Source organism: Dryobates pubescens, chromosome 1 (genome assembly GCF_014839835.1).
Source record: "Dryobates pubescens isolate bDryPub1 chromosome 1, bDryPub1.pri, whole genome shotgun sequence".
Classification (NCBI taxonomy): Eukaryota; Metazoa; Chordata; class Aves; order Piciformes; family Picidae; genus Dryobates; species Dryobates pubescens.
This window is the reverse complement of record NC_071612.1, coordinates 23420868-23443291: the sequence shown is the minus strand read 5'-3', so window position 1 is coordinate 23443291 and position 22424 is coordinate 23420868. Positions and strand designations below refer to the sequence as shown.

The 22424-nt window shown below is 42.3% G+C and overlaps 1 protein-coding gene across 1 annotated transcript; it reads right to left on the bottom strand.

The window, feature by feature from the left end:
• Positions 1–425: 425 nt before the first annotated feature.
• On the bottom strand, positions 426–18202 carry LOC104307762 (sodium/hydrogen exchanger 9B2). The gene is made up of 12 exons (XM_009908853.2): positions 18107–18202; positions 16962–17061; positions 15219–15402; positions 13627–13797; positions 10587–10729; positions 8339–8466; positions 7267–7442; positions 6638–6744; positions 4989–5138; positions 2543–2651; positions 2197–2333; positions 426–1286 (listed from the first exon to the last, which is right to left on the bottom strand). Exons 1-12 carry the CDS (start codon positions 18163–18165, stop codon positions 1047–1049), a joined length of 1704 nt encoding a protein of 567 aa, XP_009907155.2. The 5' UTR covers positions 18166–18202; the 3' UTR covers positions 426–1046.
• Positions 18203–22424: the final 4222 nt, after the last annotated feature.

Sequence of the window (22424 nt, the reverse complement as noted above, 5' to 3'; positions counted from 1 at the left end):
TAGCAAAATCCCTGGGTTTTTTTGCTACAGTTATCCAAATGTAGATGTGAGAAGGACCTGATAATGGCATTTTCTCAGAACAAAGCAACTGGAGATCCCAGCTGATCCATGAATCTTGATTTAAGAAGAGGTCTGCTGCTATTGCTGAGCTTCCCAAAAGGAGCTGAGGAAGAAGGGGACAACTCATTGCCAAACAAACTGGAGAAGAGCTCTCTTCTACAGCATGAGAACATAGACACTCAATGGTCAAAGAGCTGGATTTCCCTCCCTTGACATCAGGTTGTGTAAAGGCTGAGGTACACAGGTGAAACAGCAGACATCTCAATCCCATAGAATTAGGTCCCAGTCCTGATAGCATGTCCTCGGTCCATTTTCAAGCTCAGCCCTTTCTTCTGTCAGCATCAGCCGCACTGGTATTGCCACAGTCTGTGATGGACCCAACTGCTCCTTTCAGCACAGAAGTACCACTTGCTGTTTCTTGCAGTGCCCACAGCTGACCATCCCTTGAAGGCACAAAGGAGTGCATGAGTTGTGAGGAAGAGCAGCAACAGGAAAAGACAAGTTTTGGAGCCTGAATGAGGAAAGAGAGGGGATCACCAACCCCTGACAGGCCTCGTTCACCGTGTGTCAGCAGTCTCTTATTCAGAAGTTCCATTCTTTGAGCTGTTGAACTTGTCATCTCATAGCCCAGTTCACCCATCAAGAAGGTGCTCACTTTTAGTCTTCATTTTCTTTCCTGTTCATATTTCATCTCATGACTTCATACTTCTGATCCTCTTCTTGGCCTCACACCCGTCCATTTCAAGTAACTGTTGACTGCTAACTTCTCAGTGACTCACTGCCTGGCCAGCCTGTTCACCGTATGTTCAGTTCTTTCATCTTTTAAAGCACCATCAACACAGAAAAATATTTTATGCAACTCCCCCAGGGTTGATTTAAAATAGCAGACAAAGCTGACACTTGTTTTGGTTCCCTTCGGAAAGATTACAGACATGCTGTGTTTACTCAGCAGAAGCGTAAGGACCACATTCCCATAGATGTCTGTCTTACGAAGCATCACAAGCCTCTGCCTCTTCTCCAACCTCAGCACCTTCCTCATCCGCCTTGCCATTTGTCTGAGCCTTCTGCAAAAGTCTGGGCCCTGCCAAGCCAATAACCAGGGCTCCAATTGGAGCAGTGGTCAAGATAGCCAGGAAAGCCACTGTTAGTACGTCCATGCCATACTTTTCTAGTTGCTCATCCTGATGTCTTCTTGCTGTATCCAGGGCAAGGGAACCTATTGCAGCCTGCAGGAAAGAAAACATTACACTGAAAGAGGGGAAAAAGGGACTAATCATCAGTCAACATTTTACATTTGACATTTTTGTTAAATTCAACCCATTTATTTCTAGGCAGCACACAGAAAAGTAATTGCACCCATGAGAACAATTTTCTATTAGTTATACCTCAAATTTCCTATGCTAAGAAGTTTATTTGGCTGCTTCCCTCCCGTGAAGGACATTGCTTAGCTGCCATCTTTCCCACGTTCTGGAGGATGTGTGATGAATTAAATGGGTAGGTATATTGTATCCTGCAGATACTAAAATACCACACTTGGAGAATGTGTCCTGACAAGAATTAACTAGTAGAAGCATCACAAATCTTTCAATAATCCTTATTGGTTCTGACTATTGACGTTGGTTTGCAAGTAATCATGCTACTGAGGCAAAGTCTAAATGACTTAAAGATCCCTGAAGTAAAAGGAGCAGGCATATAGCCAGCTGGAGGATTCTCTAGCAACATGGCTGTCAGATTAATCCTTGCCAAAATGCCCACCAGCTGAAAACCTGTTCTGAGCCTCTGGTGTGACTGTCCATGCAGAACTTCATGTGTAAGACACAAACACTTTAACCTTTTTTTGGAGAGTCCTCAGAATCTGTAGCTGAATAATAAGTTGAACTTCCTACGATCTAAGTACAATTCACTGTCATTATTAAACAGTACAACCCAGAATGCAGGCAAAACCCCTTCACATAGAAGACACTGAGTGCACTTTGCAAGCAGACCTAGGGTGAATTAGAACAATGAGTTTCCTATATACTGCATTCTGCTCTTCCTGAGCTTCATCCTCTCCTTGTTTACTGCTGTCCTAGTTATGAGGCGCTTTGCTGCAACAGTAGAAGGAGCCTGCAATGAAAGTGATGTTGGCCTGTTTACCTGGACAGTGGCTTTGGGAATCCATGCCAATGCAATGAATACTTTCTCCTTGAAATTGAACCCAGCAAAACACACCATCAGGAACGTCGCCATGATTCGCACAACTAGGGCAATGCCTAATGTGGCCACACACAGCCCTGCAACAAAGACAAAACAGTGCTCAGTGCTTTTGTGCATAGGTGCCTGATGGAAATCAGCCTCCTAAAACTGTAGTTTTATAGAAGAGTTGGGGGTTGATTTCCCCCCCTCCCCCCCAATCATCTGTAGCCTGCTTTGCTTTAGGTGTCTTCATAGAGAATCTTCAGAAGCCAGAAATGAAAGCTGGGTAATTAGTGAATGATCTTACCAACAGTTTCAGGCCTAAGAGACGTAACTGATACTTCTGCTCCAATTAAACCAAAAAGGAAAGGCTGAAAGATATTCCATGCAACTGCAATAATTTTTTCTACTTCCCTCTGCAAGGAAAACATGAACAATCTGTTAATTCATAAAGATATGGCCAAGTGGACACAACATTTAATCAGTCAAAGCACAAAGTAAAAATGTGTCATAAAGATGGTCCAGAATTGCTCCTCCTTCTTTGACCTAGTACTAAAGGATTCAAAATCAGTTGTGCACCTTTCAGTCTAGCTCTGCTGGTAAATAAATGCTTGCATCTCATGGAGAGAAATAAAATTCACTGATTTTTGAACAGAAAGAGAGCAGTTTGCAGACAGGAGAAAGAAAAGAAGGTATAGTTCATTTTCAGTATTCAGGAAGATGTAATTTGAACAGCTTTCCCATGAAGTTTCTGAGCCTTTGGGAATGACATGCTTAAATGTGTTCTGCCTTTGTAGCTAAGCAGAGTCAGACCCTCAAAAGTTTCAGTCATGACCTAATTCCACTTGTGCTGCACTCAGAGACCTGTCTCTGTGTGAGCAAAGTGAGACTGAGCAGATCTGCAGTCCCATATTAGCAAAAAGTGTTGAACCTTTCAGTGTGAAGCACTGTATGAGGCGAAAGTCATCTTTTCTCCTCGTGTTTGAACTTTATGCCTAACAACTTTCCTAGAAAAACCTTCTGCCAGGATAAAACAGAAGTCTTCTGCTTATCTGCTATAACTAATAGCACTTCTTTTTTAATTAAGTGGGTTCTACAGTGTTTCTTGTTCTCTGTGGTCAGGATTTGCTGAGTGACTTCCACCAGGGACAGCAGGAGGCCATGGCCTTTGAAAAGGTCTGCAGGAAAACCTTGGTAATATGCAGACATCTTTCATATGAGGAGCAGCTGAAGGAGCTGGGGTTGTTTAGCCTAGAGAAGAGAAGACTAAGGGGAGATCTTATTGCTGTCTACAGCTACCTGAAAGGAGGTTGTAGTGAGGCTGGTGTTGGTTTCTTCTCCCGAGTAACTAGCAACAGAATGAGAGGAAATGGCTTTAAGTTGTGCCAGGAGAGGTTTAGACTGGATATTGGGAAAAACTTCTTTACTGAGAGAGCAGTGAGGTATTGGAACAGGCTGCCTAGGGAGGTGGTGGAGTTGCCATTCCTGGAGGTGTTCTGGAAGCTGCAGATGTGGTGCTTCAGGATACAGTTTAGTGGTTGTGGTAGCTGGGTTACAGTGGGACTTGACGATCTTAAAAGGACTTTTCCAGGCTTACTGATTCTATGTCCTATTCTGTCTCTGGCTGTATGTGATAAAAAAAAGAGCTAAAGCATTTGAAGTCAATATTGTTAAGGCCAAGAAGCTTCATTCACTAATCAAAAGAACTTTAAGCATTTATAGATTACATATACCCTTTAAAGGTCCTTGCTTCTGAAATGGTTGAAAAGCTTTGCAATAGGGCGCTTCAACTACTTAATGGGCATTACATCTGATAAATGCCCAGATGAGATTTTCCTTCTAGCATTGACAACAATCCACTAAATAGAAACCATGGTTTCTTACTCGTTGTTTTAACAAACCTTGAGATCTTACTGAAGTCAGTGTCTAGATGGGGATAATAAAGTGGTCTCTGCTATATCTGATCCCCTTTCCTTTCTCGTCTTCCCTTGTCCTACAGCATGGCACAAGCCTACAGCTGTGGAGAGAAAGATGCCCTTAAAACATTTTGGTGTTGATGGTGCCAAGCAAAAGAGGCACTAAAGCATGCCCAGGTACAGAAATGAAACAGGGAAGCAACAATAAGAAGAAGTGGGCTTAGTGGCTAAGAGAAAGTGACTAAACCCCAGCCTTCTGTACTTGTTATGTATGGCTTTTTATCACCATTTACTGTGGGCATCCTGCTTTCTAATTTATCCAGAATACACTTGCTGGGATTTGAGAAAGATGAGAAGATGACTAATTCCTACTTTCCATTTCACTCCCCTGAAAGTATAAGGAATAAAACCTCAGGGTTTTTAGGCCATGGCACAAGTCTATTTTGGACCCCTGTTTGTAAATCTTACCATAAAGTGACTGTGAAAGGTTGCAGACACTCGGAGTTGGAACATTAAGCTTTGGATTCCTAGCTGAGTGCTTTGACAACTAAAATCTCCTTTACACTGTTTGAGATATCTAAGAAAAGCTTGTGAGCATTTCCTTGTCAGTATGTTAGGCTCTCTATCAATATGTATTCAGAGACATGGTAGCTTTCTGTCATGCTAAACGTTAAAGTCTTCCGAAATAAGTGTAGACTGTTGCAGTTTTTTCAGTCCATACGCTCCCTAGAACTTCATAAATGCAACATTACTACTCCTGACAGAAATTCAAAGTCCTGCCAGGCTGTAGATTCACAAGAATTTTAGTGTGCTGTACTTCATTACATAAGCATTCACCTTTTCATCAGACCATCCCACACCTGCCACAAAAGCCAAGACTAATGTGCAGAGCCCTCCTGATCCAGGGAAACCAAAGTAGATGCTGCCAAAAATAGCAAACATGGACAGCCCAAGCACAAAATATGATCTCTTCCATGCCAGAGATGCCTGCAGAAAAAAAGACAAACAAAAAAAGTAAATTTACTTTAGAAATGGAGGGAAAAGATTCATTCTGTTAATCTTGAAAATAACAATGTGAAAATAAAAATTGCCATTAGCCATTGTGAAAGAATGAAAGCTTTCAAGAGAGACTTGGAACTGCTCTGTTGATTTCAGACATTCATTCCTGAGGAATTTAGACTTTGGAAGTTTTAGTATTTTTATATCACAAGGAACATGATGCTCTTTCTCCAGCCCTGCTTAAACTCTGCAATAACAAGATTTCCTTCCTGTGCAGTCAAATACAGTTCACCTACAGAGGGGTGAAATCCTTGCCACTAGATAAACCAGGTGGAAAAGACCTTCAAGATCATCAAGTCCAACCCATCATCCAACACCATCTAATCAACTAAACCATGCAACCAAGCACCCTATCAGGTCTCCTCCTAAACACCTCCAATGATGGTGACTCCACCACCTCCCCAGGCAGCCCATTCCAATGGGCAATCACTCTCTCCATGAAGAATTTCTTCCTAACATCCAGTCTAAACCTCCCCTGGTGCAGCTTGAGACTGTGTCCTCTTGTTCTGGTGCTGGTTGCCTGGGAGAAGAGACCACCCCCCACCTGGCTACAACCTCCCTTCAGGTAGTTGTAGAGAGCAATAAGGTCTCCCCTGAGCCTCCTCTTCTCCAGGCTAAGCAACCCCAGCTCCCTCAGCCTCTCCTCCCAGGGCTTGTGTTCCAAACCCAAATCAAGCAAACATTTGCCAGGGGCAAGCTAGTATTATTTGATCAAGTCTCACAGCAGACAGTTACATCTGTGACCTTGTTCCCCACTGATATTTATCTTTTTTAGCCTCTGTATCACACTTCTTAGAGTGGTTTTTTTTTTAATAATAGAAAATGTGTTCCCACTGAAGGCAATGGATGCTTTGCAAATTGACTTCAGTAGTCCAGAACATACCTACTTTCGTCCACAATTTTCTGTTCACTGAATTGCCTCTTGGTAGTAAATTCATCTACCGTTTTCTATAATCTTAATTTGCATTGGAAGTAGGACATTCTAGTGCTAATGATATGCACAATCTCTTAAAGCCTCCAATCTAGCCACTTGTTTTTTATCTTAGGCCTACTGGAAACACCTTGTAGAAGTAAATGTGTCACATATCAATCTGATGATTATTTGACTGTCTGAAATGGGTATCAGGTCATTCCTGTTTTACATGTGGACATTTCCACTGCCTTCAGTGAGACCAGGATGATGAGCTGTGTTCCAAACTCTGTATAAGGAAGAACTATGAAATCATACATGGTTATTTTTGTGGTAAACAAACCATCATCTATAAAACACATCCTCACTTGACAGGCTTTGCAACCTAGAAGCTGTTTGTGCTGTACATAGCTTTCCCCCCAAACACATGAAGCTTTGGAACTAATAAATTAAGCACATCATCCCTTAGGCAAAGAATATCTGTTTTCTAAGATTTTTTTTTAAACTGGGTTTTTACCTGATCATGGCTTGGGAAATATCGAACAAACATTCCCAGAATTCCCCCAGCTGCTATACCAACAGCAACCTCCAGCACGCCATGGAACATGTTGTACCAAGTAGAACCTATTTGGCAGAAGAAAAATGGGTTCAGTAAGCCATACACAGACCCTTCCTGCACAAACCACACTGTAGACTTAAGAGGCTAATTCCAGGACAGTGTCTGCTTTAAATTGCCTGGAGGTAATGGGACTCAGGAGAGAACCTATGGGCCTGAAAGTAATAAGTAATGCAACCTTCTCTCTGTAAAAGCTCATGCTAGAAAGAAAGAAAGTGTGCCAGAAAAGTCAGAGAAAGTACCAGTGCAAGAACACTGCCAAACCCAGGGAAATTTGAAAGCATTATGTTGGGCATGCAGGAACCAAACTTGGCAGCTAAGGTAGCAGACAGGGAAAAAGCTGTTGTGAACCACAACTCAGAGCAGACAACATTGCAGCAGGACTTTTGTTCAGAGGTAACTTCCCTCTCGAAGTCCCTACACTGTCATACATGTCATTAAGTTGCAAACTAGTCAGTCATAACAGAGGACATATTCTTCAAAATGTCGCTTTGTTCTGGATTTCACCACATACAGATGAAGCAGCATACCGGAAGAGAAAGCCATCCCAAGGCAAGTGTTGAAGCCTGTAATAGCCAGAATGTCATCAATACTGCCAGCTGCCATTAGCAAAGTTGGGACACCTTTGGCCACCCCATGTCCCCCAGCTTGTAAAATCAGCATTGAAGGAACCACCACAGCGGGGGAGACTGCACCTAGAACAAAACTGAAAGCACAAATTCAGCCTCTCTTAAAAAGAAAACACTGAACAAAAATCTTCAAAGTTTTTGACCCCAATTCTTTATAAATAACAAGCTCTTGACACATACCTTTCCCTGCTGATTGAAAGCAGTGATATTTCTATGCAGATTTGCCATCAGCTCTTACTTCCTGCCCAACTCAACAGCAATATCATTGCAGGCCCAGGGTCTGTCCAGGTGCTCATATGTGGGGCAGCTGGGCTGGTCACCCAGACAAAGCCAGCTAATTGCCTTGCAGGCTCCACAGACTGAGACTTCAGACCACACTGAAGACCAGTTATGCTCCCACATCTATGACTTGTCCACTTACTGTCCCATTTAGGAACCTGGTCTAGACATGCTTACCACTCAGGAGCCCAGTTCCTTCTCAAAAATCAGTGTGTGGCAGAGAAGTTCATCTGCCTTGCTCCAGTATATGAGTCTGGACCACATTCACCAGCATGGATATAAGTAGATGGAAAAGGTTTCCTCTTCAAGTATATTACTCCAGAATATAACATGCCATATCTTAATTCCAGCATGAGGATGCTCCAAACTGTGGTATCATTTTCTGTCCCTTAAAGTCCCCAGTGTTGTGCTTAAGACTCAGGGACTGCACCATCCTCCTTCTTTCAAATGCTCAGATCACAAACAAAGAAGAGTAATGATGCAAGTAGTCCTCCACAGCCTGGGAAATGTGACCTTTAGATTAGCCACTGAGCCAGACATGAGTGGTAAGCAAACAACCACAGGGGCTAAGCACAGCTTCCTAGCTCGCATTAAAGCGAGGTCTCTGGCACAGAGAATGAGCTGCACTTGGATCATTTAACTGTAGCATGAAAATAGGCACCTTTGTCCCAGAGGAGAAAAGAGAGTACGTTACCCTAATATAAATCCCCATTGCCATGGCAAATGCATGAACAAGTAAGCAAGAACAGCAGCTGTGCATGTTTCTGAGAGGCAGGGTCCAAAGGAAAGCCGTAAACAGACTGCTTTGAGCTTCTTAAGCGCCTGCAACAGACAAGTACATTCAGACATCAGTACTCTTGGCTTCACAGAAGAGAAATACATTTATGATCTGATACCATTTATCAAAAGAAGCCCAGTACAGGATGGGACAGCTCTATGCTACCTAAGCCAGCGATAGGATTGAAAACACGACTGGATTTGGTTATAAATTTCCATGTGTGGCAGTGAAAGTCACTGAATCTAGGTTTGAAAAGGTTCCTGCGTATCACAGGAAGGATTGGCAGAAGATTCTGTTTGGCTTCTTGTGCCAACAATGTGAGGGGCTAGACCAGCTAGGATCTATTTGAAAAGTGCACCCTCAACACAGCTAAGTTACCCACAGTTACTTCAGGCCATTTGCTTCATCCACTTAAGATTTTGCTATCATGCTACAAGTTGCAGGAGAACCCCCAGAAAATTATTCAGAATCCATGAACAAATCATGAAAAGTTGGAGAACTACATAAACTTGGCACTGGGAGCCAAGCATCTCTTTCAGCTGTCTCACTTGATATCCAGAGCAGATTACTTTCCATTTGGCTCAGCAACTACAATTATTCCTCTAAAACAGTACTTACTTGTAATGACTGCCTTTAACAGCCACCAACATGACTCCACTAGGACCATTTTGACATGGGAAAACAAATAAATCAATCAGTAAGTTGCATTTTTTACCAGCTCAGTTTATGCTAGCATAATTAGTGCTGAGAATCACCAGAGCAACTGACATCCTTATCTCCACAGCTTCAATTACATGAGGAACAACTGTAACTACAACAAAGCATTGCTACACGGAGCCCAAATGGCAGTTTTGATTGCCACATGCAAAGAAAAAAAAAAAAAGAAAAGAAAAGAAAAAAAGAGTCAGAGATGAAGTTCCTTTGGCAAAAGAAGTTGTCATGGAATGGGAAAAAAAGCCATCTCACAGAACTGGGCATCCAAACTGTGGGTAGCAACACACAGTCCATGCTCATACAAGTTCCAGTGTCTTAGAAAAAAAAATTACTGTAATCTAGGCATTTTTCAAGAATGACAAAACTCTGTTTTCCTAATTATCTGAAGCACTGGGAACCAAACTAGCTGTACTTGACCTGAGTTCTAATGTAAACTTTAAGCAGCCCCTTAAACTTCAATAAACAGAGGCCAATGTAGTACAGTCATCTAGTTGATTTTCATCAAGCGACACCTTGCCTTCATTCATTTATGAGGATCAGGATCACAGATTGTTAGAGGTTGGAAGGGACCTCCAGAGATCAAGTCCAAACCCCCATGCAGAATCACCTAGGGTAGTCTGAAAGTCTGCAGAGAAGAAGACGCCACAATCTCTCTGGGCAGCCTGTTCCAGTGCTCCGTCACCTTCACTGTAAAGCAGTTTCTCCTCATGTTGATGTGAAATCTTCTATGTTCAAGTTTATATCCATTGTTCCTTATTGCTATGCACCACTGAAAGGAGCTTTGCCCTCTTCACTTAACACCCACCCCTCAGATATATATAGACATTACTCAGATCCCCTCTCAGTCTTAAGTCTAAGCAGCCCCAGGAACATTGTTTCATAGAGTGCGCACTATTCTTTTGTTCACAGGAGTATGACAGGGACTCATCTTTTCAATTAACATATTTGCATTAAAATGTAAACAAACAAATCCCACAAAAAAAGTAAAAAGGACAAAGGTTTGGATTTTTTGGTTGGTTGAGATCTTTGATTTGTGTCAACACATGCAACAACATTCTCTTCCAAGGACTGGGGATCCCTTTCATGTCTTGTTTTAGGGTGAACTGACAGGGAGTCTGTCAAGGAGTGTAAACTCTTCCTGGCAGACCACGATGCAGCACGTATCCTCAAGAGGTTCTCCTCACAAAAATGAGGAAATGTAAGGCAAGGAAGAAAATAGTCATACAATCAGTTTTCTTCAAGTATTCTGTTGATTGCTTGTCTACTCTACAAGCCCAACTGCCAGTATTAATGTACGTATGATGATACAATAGAAAGTGTGCTTTCCGTAATGGCCTAATTTGCAGATCCTCTAAGACTGAGCAATTTAATATTTTTAACTGAACCTGTTACTCAGATGTTTTTGAGGGCTGTTGTATGCTGTGCCTCACACAAATGGTTGGTGCCTCACCTTTGGATCCAGGCCAAGTCCAGCTCGGGTCAAGATGATGGAGAGTGCGATATTCCTCAGTGCTGCAGACCAACGTAGGTTTATCTGGACAATGTCACTAATCAATGGGATGTTTCGGATGAGGAAACCAGCAAGCAGCATCCCTGAAATGCAAGAAAATAAGCTCCCATCAAATGATTTTTGTTTGTATTTCATAATAAAAGCTTGCGTAGCATTCCCAAAAGTAGGCATGAGAGACAAAGAAACAATTCAGGTTCTGAATCATTAGCCATGTTTTAACAATGGAGACTGAGGCATGGAAAGAGAGACACATGCTTAAAGCAATGAAAGTGGCCTTAAGAACACACCAAGTCAGCAATGAATAAATCTGTGTGATGCTGACACAGCTTTAGTGTGAGTCAACCAAACTCGGCTTTACTGACTAGGTGCAGGTCATACTTTCCATAAGCAAAGACACCCCTGCATCCTTTAATGATATTTGTCTTGTTAGTAACATGAAAGGAAGAATATGGTCTCATATTGCAGAAGTTCCCAAGAAGGTGGAAATTATTGGCAGGGGGGCTGGACTCAATCTCCAAAGCTTCCTTCCAACCTCTACCATTCTGCAATTCTGTGTGATTAAAATCCTCTTGGGTGTAAGAAATGTAGGTATCACAGGAACCATAATGCTGAGTTAATTTCATTGGGGCATATAACCTTAATCAGCTAATTATGGACTAACTTAGACATTTTAGAATGCTCTGGCAGTAGGACTCCTATGCAGAGGGGGAGCTGGGAAAGGAGCAGAGAAAAAAAATCAGGAAGTTGGTCTTACCCACTCTTTGAACTACTTGGAAGATCCAACTTTCAGCAAATATTATCAAAACTATCTAATCAGAGACTTTCTGCAAAGCTATCAGAACTGTAGTTCTGGAAGGATACAGAAAAGCAGAGGAAAGGTTGACTTTATCTGCAGAGATTCGTTGCAGGTATTGATTCAAAGAGACATTTTTGTGGCATAACTTTGTTAGCTGCCTTAAGAAACAGGAACTCAAAAAAAGGCAAAAACTCCAAACACACACTCTTCTTGGTTTGGTCCCAGCTTGGTGTGAGCCTTGCCTGTGGACTTGCTTTGCCCTGCAATACACTGAGCTTTCAGACATTGTTCTTGCCACCTGCTCCCAGGGGAAAAAAAAAAAAAAAACACAAAAGTGGCATAATTAATCTGTGGTACCTCATGGCAATTCCATCAGGCCAGCAAAATAATCACGTGCTCTTTGCAATGTTTGCCTGGAGTCCAACTCACTGCAGCTACCCTGATGTTGTCCAGGGAGGTGGTTGGGGCGCCGTCCCTGGAGGTGTTTAAGACCAGGCTGGACGAGGCTCTGGCCAGCCTGATCTAGTGTGGTGTCCCTGCCCATGGCAGGGGGGTTGGAACTAGATGATCCTTGTGGTCCCTTCCAACCCTGACTGATACTATGATACTATGATCTAGAAATCTACTTAACAAAACAAAAAACTCCAGGATATCTTGACAGGGCCACAAAGGTGATCAGAGGGGGCTGGGGCACCTCTCCTGTGAAGACAGGCTGAAAGAATTGGGCTTCTTCAGACTGGAGAGGACTCTGGGGCAACTTTAGAGTGGCATTTCAATTTCTGAAGGGGACCTGCAGAAAGGCTGGGGAAGGACTGTTTAGAAGGGCTTGTAGCAATGCAACAAAGGGCAATGGTTTGAAACTAGAGCAGGGTAGATATAGGTTGGACATAAGGAAGAAGTTCTTTAAAATGGGAGTGGTATAATACTGGAACAGATTGCCCAGGGGTGTGGTTGAGACCCTGTCCCTGGAGATGTTTAGGATCAAACTTGATGTGGCCCTGGGCAGCCTGATCTAGTTGGAGGTGTCCCTGCTCACTGCAGGGGGATTGGACAAGATAACATTTGAGGGTCCCTTCCAACCCAATGCAATCTGTGAATGGTGCCTGCTGCAGCAACCTCTCTGAAATGTACACCTCAAATATACCATTGTGACTGTTTCAGTAGCAATTTCACTCCTTTTTTCCCCCAAGACAGAGGCTCACTATAAGGTGCTTAATCCACATTACAATCACCTGCACCTAGCACAAGTGGATTAAAGGCATGTAAGAGTATAAGATTCTTATTTTTAACGTAGAAAAAGAGTATTTAAAGACATTGTCTATCTCTTCTGACTCACATATTTCTCCAGTTTTTCTCAAAGACTGGGGATCTGAACAACGAACTCTGTCCTAACAAACTCAACAGACATGTGCTGTCATGCATAAGTTTCTGTTGTTCAGTATTACCTGTCTGGCAAGCAGATTCATGCTCAGCTCCTAACTTTCACATACAGATGGAGAATTCACATGGGCAGAAACTTTTTTTTCCTTTTTTTTGAAGGAAGGTGTTTACTTAGAAAGATTCCCTGTGTATTACATTCTGTATTGCCATTACTGCAGGCATGCAGGCTATCTGCAAAACTTCTGTCCCTCTCATTTGTTGGTTTTTTTTTTTCCTAGCTTGTGAAATAAAGCAGTGCAAGAACGCAAATTAATTACTAAACCAGGGAGTCTAGCTTAAGAGCCCTGTTTGGTGATATTAAACCCAAATGTTAAGTAACTCTGTAACTTCAGAATGGACTGAAGTACAGTAACCTTTGAATCTGTAGGTATACAGTTCTCCGGCCCCCAAAGAATAAAGAGGAGATCCTTAGTAACATCCAAGCAGTTTCACCTGAGCCACTTCTGGGGGTGCTGATTGACAGCCGCCTAAACATGAGCCTGCAGTGTGCCCAGGTGGCCAAGAAGGCCAATGGCATCCTGGCCTGCATTAGGAACAGTGTGGCCAGCAGGAGCATTGTGCCCCTGTACTCTGCATTGGTTAGGCTGCACCTTGAGTCCTGTGTCCAGTTCTGGGCCCCTCAGTTTAAGAAGGACATCGAGACACTTGAATGTGTCCCCAGTCCAGACATATCCAGCATGTAGATAATACTTGATGATTTAAACACAAATATGCAGGGGAAAAAAAGAAAGGAGGCTATCTTACCCAGAAGAGCAGGGAGAGGAGGCAATGTGCCTATTTTAACGAATCCAAAAATTTTGCCTCCAACGACAGCAAAAAAATACAGAAACAGAATTCCAAAAAGATTTCCACCTGGGAGACACTCACTACCAGTGATGGACCACACCACAGCCCAGACCAGGGCCACCATTGCAACTGAAAGAAAAGAAGAAATATTAATCATCTCTAAGTGCCAACTTTCTTTGCTATCAGATCACATTTAGCTTCTGCTAATGAAAAAGGCACCATGACTTGCAGAAATAAAATCACCTTAAAAATCAGTTTCACCATAACAATGTGTTTAATTTTTGGTACTCTCTAAACTGATGACCAGATTTTAGAAAGTACTTTCCAAAATGGTTATAGGAACATCAGTAGGGACTAAAAAGTACTGAGTGAAACTTGGGACAGTGTGGAAAGCATTTAACAGGTGCCAAACTTAAAGCAGAGCCTTTCACGTGGTTCTCTCTTATTTGCTTATCCTCCTTCATCTACTTCAGAACCTACTGCTGTGCAACCTGTTATATCTTCAAAGCTAATGACTGCAGCTCCAGCCTAATTTTTAAAAGAATCTGAGTGTAATATTTAGGCTGGATGTGCTTGTGCAAGACATTGCTATCCCTGGGAAAAATAACCTGAAGAAGGGCATGTCTCTGGACAGCCCAAAGTAGCACAGATACATCCCTTGATACAACAATCAGAGGTAATACACAGGGGAAAGAAAATCCTGAAAATATTATAAGTGAAAATATTCTAAAATGTGAAAATATGATGCTCCTTCCAGACTCCCAAATCTGTTCAGCAAGAACAGGTATGCATAGAGATAAAAATGGAATACTGAAGGAAGGAGAAAGATGTGTTGAATAAATTCCTCTTCTTGTAGCTCAAGGAAATGCATTGCATTTTCAGACAGGATTATTCTTAATCTGATTTGAGGCTGACAGGCATCAAAGGAAGGACCAGCAGGTTTTCAAACATAAAAGCCTAAGAATCCCAAGTGAGAGAATGGAGGCTGTGGAAGCAATCAAGAGCCACAAGAAGTGTCTTTTCTTAGGACTAATCACAATCACAGAAAACATCCAATTGGAAGAGACCTCAAAGATCATCTAGTCCAGCCCCTGACCCTGCACTGAAGGGTCAACACTAAACCATGGTCCACACGCTGCTTAAACACCTCCAGGGACAGTGATTCCACCACTGCCCTGGACAGACCATTCCAATGTTTGAGAACCTTCTCTCTGAAAAGCCATTAGGGCTCCAGTGTGGCAACACTATCACTGTATTTATAATTATCTCAATGCTCTCACACCAAAATGAGGGGAAAATAATTTGCAATGCAAAAACATACCTAGCATATTAAACACAGAAGAGAGGATGGTGAAACAGGAATTCTACATTCAGATCTTTGTTTCAGCTCTTCCCCCTCCCTCCCCCCCCCACTAAAACACAAAAGCAAAAGCATGATAGGTAAAACTTAGGTATTTCCTTTCATGGACAATGGAGAGGTATCATCACATCTGGAGAAATGAGTACTTCAGTTATCATTTCTTGTTTTAATTGAGGTCTTTGTTACATACCATTCGTTACTGTTTGGGCCAGTAAATCCTGTGGAGGACAGGTACATATTTGCCTCCATGTTCTTGCAGGTGTTGAAGACCCTGCTGTTGGTTCTGGAGGCTGCTGAACACAGTGATTCAAGAGAGCAGTTTCTTCTGTTTGTATATTCCCATCAGTACCTTTGGCCTCTACTGGTGCTCCCTCCTGAATGAAAAGATGATGATGCTTTCAGAAGTAGCACTATATACCTTTAAATAGAGTACAAGACCTGAAATCAGCTGTGAAGCAGTAGATCCACACTGTCTAGAGGAGACTATATTAACTAAGCAATCACTGTAGGAATGGTCCAGGTTTGCAATGTATTTGGGGTTTTGGGTTATGCACTTCTCTGCATGGCACAAAGAACATAACCAATATGCAGGTATGGGAGACTGCAGGGTGTTTGCCTTTTTATCTGCAACTGACAGGCCTCCTCTCCCCACACAAATAGCACCTGTTCAGCAAGAGTATCAGCATATTTGATGAAGAAACAATATTGACAGGCCAGGTTCAGCTTGTCTTGTATGCAAATTATTTATTAGTATTTCCTACAATTTGATGAGGTTCTGCTTCCCAGACTGGATTTCACAATACAGTTAGTGATTAGCATCATCTTTAATATAACACCTAAATAACTTCTGTTGCAAGCCCTTGAACCAAAATATCAAAACCTTCTTAGGATTAGACAAAATTTAAAGAATCAGGGCAGCTGCTCAGTGCAAACATTACTCACATGATCCATTGCTGGAAGGCTCAAGCTGATAAGTCAAGTTAGAGGTGGAGAAATACTACCCTGGGAGTTATCTCCTTGAAGAAGGGTTGTTCCTTGAAACTACTCTCTTATAGTGATTCATCTACTTATCCATATTCATAGCCAAAGCACTCTTTGACCATTTTTGGATATGTGCCTCACTTTATTGTAGGGTCCTTATTTTTGACTAGTTAATCATCTGCCTTCCCTTATGATTATTCACCTTCATGTCAGCCCATTGTCATAGCATAGACATGGAATTCTTGCCTGTGCTGTGGTTTGGCCCTTCTCCAGTAACAGTTCCACATTTCCAATTATTTTTTTGTCTCTCTTCTCTCTCTTTCCCTTACTCAGAGTCACAGTTGGAACACAAATCTTGTGAGCTTCCAGCATGGGGGTACTTGTTTATCTACCTTGTGAGTCTGTGATCACCAGTTACCCATGTGTATCAAGATATACCATACAGTACTTGCAATTACAGTCTATCTGCTTACTCTAAAGAGCCTTATATCAATAATTTTATTCTTGGATTTACTGCAAATCTTTTTAAATGCTGCAGACATTTCCAAGAACATTGGAAATAATGCATACAGAAGTTTAAAACTTAAGAGAGAAAAATTGTTTCTTAAATAAGGAAAGGAAGACATACATGAATGGCTTTCAGCAGGTGGAGAGAGAGACAATTTGAAAACAAAGAACTGATCTTAAATTCTCTTCCTTAACTGATCATAAAACATGTGCTGGTGTCTTTTTCCACTTCCAGTTGAAATTGCAACCACTGATTTCCAGCAACCCAATCTATGACAAACTTTTAATAAAATGAACATTTGCTAACTGTGGGAAATTCCCACTGAGATTTCTCTTCATATTCCCTTCAGATACAGGGATTTTAAGAGATACAGGAAGAAAAAGGAGAGGAAAAAGGAGCATCCTTCTCTATCTGAAATTGTACTTCAAGATCCTAATTAATTACCTCACTTTGTCCATGCATGGGAATCCCATTTGTGTCACACACTGTTGGCTCAGAATCTTCATTGTCATTTAGAATATCCTCCTTTACCATTGTTGCAAACCTAAGGAAAGCAAGAAAGAGGGAAAAGTTAGAGAAAAGTAATGCTGTTTTCCAGATCTGTTTTCACAGAACTGATGGAAAAAAACCCCTCACAGCCCACTTTGGAATGTAATGGGTTTCGTATGCCTGTGTGTGCTATACAGAAGAACAAGACATAGAAATTAACATCATTAGGGCTGGAGCACCTTCCTGAATGGGACAGGCTGAGAGAGTTGGGGGTGTTCAGCCTGCAGAAAAGAAGGCTCTGGGGAGACTTCATAGCAGTCTTCCACTATCTGAAAGGGACCTACAAGAAAGCCAGGCAGGGACTTCTTACAAGGGCTTGTAGTGACAGGATGAGAGGGAATGGATTGAAGCTTGAGATTTAGACTGGATATTAGGAAGAAATTCTTTGCAGTGAGGATGGTGAGACACTGGAAAAGATTGCACAGGGAGGTCATCAATGCCCCCTCCCTGGTGGTGTTCAAGGCCAGGCTGGATAAGGCCTTGTGCAACCTGGGCTAGTGGAAGGTGTCCCTGCCCATGGCAGAGGAGTGAGACTAGATCATCTTTAAGGTCCCTTCCAACCCAATCCATTGCATGAATTTATGGATCTCTAAGAACAGCATTAAGCTTACAAAGTCCGGAATTAAAAAACATTTAAAAAATCTGGGTTTTTAAAATCACAGTGATCTGTGATAACCTCATAATGGTTCCTTAGAAGTAAGGTATAGATCTCCCTCTGTGGAGATATTCAAGACCTGCCTAGATGAGTTCCTGTATGACCTCGGGTAGGTGGTTCTGCTTTGGCAGGGAAGTTGGACTAGATGATCTCTCAAGGTTCCTTCCAGCTCCTAACATTCTGTGATGTATATACACTTTTTTTCTATTTGTGCCTGCAATCAGCAGAAGATTATTTCTGTCAACACTACTTACCAGCACCATTCATTCTTAAAGTATCACAGGCCCCATGTGCATGGCAGTGCAAGCCATCATGCCATAAAGCTAAGAACAACTCTAGTTTCTAAAGCATACACACAAGAGGATACTCTTTTCCTAACACAAACCTGATGAGATCCAGCTTGATTGTCAGAAGAATTTTCAATAGCATGGGTCTGTTAGACATCACTGTTCACAAACACATTGATTGCAAATCTGAGAAAAAGAAGATGCCTGTTTGAATAAAGCTTTGGACCATGCACAGCTTACACTCTATATTCAAGTGAGGCTGTTGGAAATAGCTCTTGTTTAGTGCTTCTATCCCATGGAAATATTTCTGAAAGGGGGAAATCAGGTTTGAGTTGTTTGTGAGTAATTTTTGTTGTATTTACTCAGTCTAACTGTTCCACTTCTTGTCCTGTAGATGCTAACATAAGATATGGCAGTGTACTGTTCTGTATGTCAGAAACTTGGTGCAAGTATTTACTCCAGTTTCACAAGTCTGAGCCAGCAAGACTTGCATGCACATATCTGAAGACAAGGCTTGCTGGTGTTCTTCTCTATTACAGCACAGGTGTACATGTAGGCCTAGAGAAGGTGCTGAAGCTTGGCCAGCTCAACCAGGGATTGGCTCAGCAGCATTCCTCCTACCCAACCTCTGGACCTGATGAGATCCATCTGTGGGTTGTGAGGGAACTGGTGGATGAAGCTGCTAAACCGTTTTCAATCGTAGTTGAAACAACATGGCAATCTGGTGAAGTTCCCACTGACTGGAAAATTAAACACATAACCCTCATTTTCAAAAAGACAAATGATGAAGACCCAGGAAACTACAGCCTCACCTCTGTGCCTGGCAAGATGATGGAGCAGATCCTCCTGTAAACTCTGCTAAGGCACATTAAAAACAAGAAGGTGATTGGTGACAGCCAACATGGTTTCCCCAGGGAAAAATCATGCCTGATAAATCTGGCCTTTTATGACAGGGTAGTAGCCCTGATGGACAAGGGAAGAGCAACAAGGGTGGTTTTGAGTTGTTCTGATGTGAAACAGGCCTGAGACACAGCCAAAGCATAGAGGAAGAAAGAGAACCACAGCAAACACGTTCAGTGTTTTCCAAGGTTGCAGTTTTGCTTTCTTTCCTCTTTACTCAAATTCTAGCACTCTTTTATCTTTTTTCATTACTACTGGTGGAACCGAATCGTTATGGTCTCAAAGTTTAGTAAGTGATCTTTTGGTTTGGCTGTTTTGTTTTCCGAGGATTGTTCCTTTCATTGATGCTGGGAATACACAAAGGCAAGTCTACGAACTGGAATAGAAACTATGAGCAATCTGGCAGTGTCTCACTCCTCCTCTTCACTTACTACTTCTCCAGGGCATACATACTTAATTCTGTAATTCTGAAAGGGGTGCATATGGGTAAGGGGCAGAAGGATGTTACTCCTCTTCCAGCCTTGTGCCAGCAGCATCCCAGTTCATGGGGCCATGTAGTTGCTGACATGACATATGTTAATACTTTGAGAAACTCAAGTCCAGCTTACAATAGCTTCAGCTCCTGAATGCATCATTCACAGTAACATATAGGAAAGAACAAGTTGACTAAGCAAGGAGATGGGCTATTTTGCCTAGCAGGAATGGTCTGAAGGTGTGAATGAGGAGTCTGACAGTAGATGTGCTGTTCTTCGCCTGTTTTGTGACAAGTTTTCATCCTGTCAGGTTCTTGATAGGATTGATTCCAATAGTAACAACGAGACCAAAGGGAATCATCTGTTTAGTCACAGCAGGGTGGGGTGTTTGGGGTTTTTTGAATTCATAGGTTCTGTGTGGTGTTTTTTAGGGTGGGGTTTTTTTGGGGGGGGGGGGGTTGGGTTTTTTTTTTTTTTTAGTTGTTGTTTGGGTTTTATAATGGTTTTGGTTTTTAAACTTCACTCCCTATACAAACAAAATCAGTGATTGAGAAATCATGGAGCAGAATTCCAGAGTTAAGGCCTGTACCGTGAAAACCAGTCAGTAACAAACTTACGTCAGTACATCCCGGGAAAGTATACTTCCCTTATTTTAAAGAAAGAAAAATTTTTATTATAGGCTTTTATCAGATCTTCTCAACTTGATTTTAATTGGTAGGAAGAAGGAGAGGGAGAAATGAATTGAAAGCTGGCAGGGACAGCCTGTGCATTGCCTGTATTAGGAGCTCTATTGAGCTGGTGACTGTCAACATTCTTCTTTGCACAGAGAGTCCAGAAAAGAACACAAATACACAACCACCACCACTGCCAGAGCAACCAACAGTCAGGAGAAATCCCAACCTCCCCACCCCATCCCATGCACCACCATCCACAAAGATGTAACTAAACCCCGATGCAACCTCCTTTCCTGCCTGCTCCTGAAGCTTCCTGTCTGCAAAGCCAGCCACCAGTTCCCCATGTTCACTCCTGTTGCCGGAGACGGAGATAGAACAAGACAGAGAAGCAGAAAACCTACCTGAGGAATGGGCAGTACTCGCGAGAAAGAACCGCTGGCTGTGCAGCTTTCTCAGGCACAGCTTCCCTCAGCAGGGAGCCGGCTAGGAGATAATCTCCCTTCGAGCAGCAGCGGCTCCGTGCCAGCTCCTCCCCCACTGTGCGCCTAGTGCTACACAGCCCCTCCTCTAACGCCATAGCTTCACTAAACCAGAAACAAAAACCTCAGCCTGGAGCTTGGGAAGTCCGAAAGGGCTTCCCAGATGCCTTTGTGCTTTGGCACTGTGAATAGGTCACTGCTGGGCAGGAACGTGGATAGATGAGGCGTGGCTATGATTATGAGATGTCAAAGAAGAGTCAGGTTGGTTTGGGCAATGGACCAGCGCTGTGCCCGGGGCATCTGCAAGGATGAGAGATGAGAATGAAGGAGATGTGTGTCTCAGCCAGCCCTCTGCTTCCCCCATTATTTCATTGCAACCTGTACACATTGAAAAGGTTGCCTTTTATGCTGCTTTTCCTGTGGCCGTAGGAAGAGATATGGGGAAGCTACACACAGTCCTCAGACTGCAGCACTGCAAGTGAAGGTCAGGTGCAAAGAAAGGGCAAGGATCTCTAGCTTCTGCTCTAGGTGCATGCTAAAGACCTGCACTGGGACAGGCAGGAGAATTAAAACAAAACCAAACCAAGACAAAAACAATAAAAAAGCCCCAAACTTGTATATTCAGGGTGTTCTAATCAAGACATGCCTACTTGTTAGAGAAGAATCAAGTGTGTCCACCTCCTCTGTAAGCACATGAGGGAATTTTAGTCTCATTTTGCAAGCTGCACTGGGTGCATGTGAAAACAGATTCAAATGCAAGATGTTGCTATGCTGGTTGCTAGTAGCGTTACACAGAATTAAGATGGCCACAAGCCTCAGAGAAAAAACCAAAAGCATTAGTTTTTAAATCAGATTAAATTTTCCAGAAGGAACCCTTCCTCCCTCCACCACAACAGAACAGTTTGCCCTAGAATCTGAAAGGTCAAAAAAACTTCTTTATGTTATCACTGGGATGGAAGGAAAACAAAGACAATTACCCAGTTCCATTGAAAACAGACCAGGGAATTAAGAGGTCACAAGAGTATTAAGAAACATTCTCCTTTGATAATTCCAGCAAATCTGCTGCAAAACCCCTAGACAGAAGACATTTCAGAGTTGCAGCTGTTAACATATCCATGAAATCCATTAGTAACAAGGCCAAAGACAGCAATTTTTGCCTTATTTTGTTGTTCTAGTCCACCAGCTTCTCAGACTACCACTGAAAAATCCATCTCTCTGTGCTTTTAGAGCAATGCAAAAGTAGATGGTGTCTCCTTTTCTTTGATTAAAAAGAAAAAAAAGTAATTTCTGAGTAGCATCTGTATAGTACAATCACCAGTGACCTTAGACACATAACTAATAAAGCTCAGTATGCCATAAGTATAATGAATTTTCTCTCAGATTCTGAATACACAGTACAAGTTTCACATGTTAGGGCAGTGGGGAGATTCCCTTTTCAAGGTAAGCCTTCTACACCTACTACAGAGGAAGGGCTTTGGCCTTTATATGAAATTCTAAACCCACTGAAACAGTATCCTGCCAGCCTGAACTTCTAAGGTATGAATTTAGGTCAGTGAACATTGATGGGGCTATTTTGGATAACTTTGGATTTCTGCCTCTCTTTTTGCTTGGGCCAGAAGTCAAGTGTATTGATGAAGATCTACTTGTGTATGTGAAATGCTTCTTCCCTGTATACCCCTATCCATGCCTATCAAAGTGATGCCTCTGCATAGTGCTTTCTGAACATGGAAGAAGGAAAAAAAAAACAAACAAAACAAGACCATTTCAGGAGTGATTTATACCATTAATAAAACAACTCTGGTCTCTGTTTCTCTCACCAGGATCTCTTGTACAGGGCTGATGTACTCTTCTTAATAGACTAAAAGTACCTGTGACTCTGTATGCTCTTTA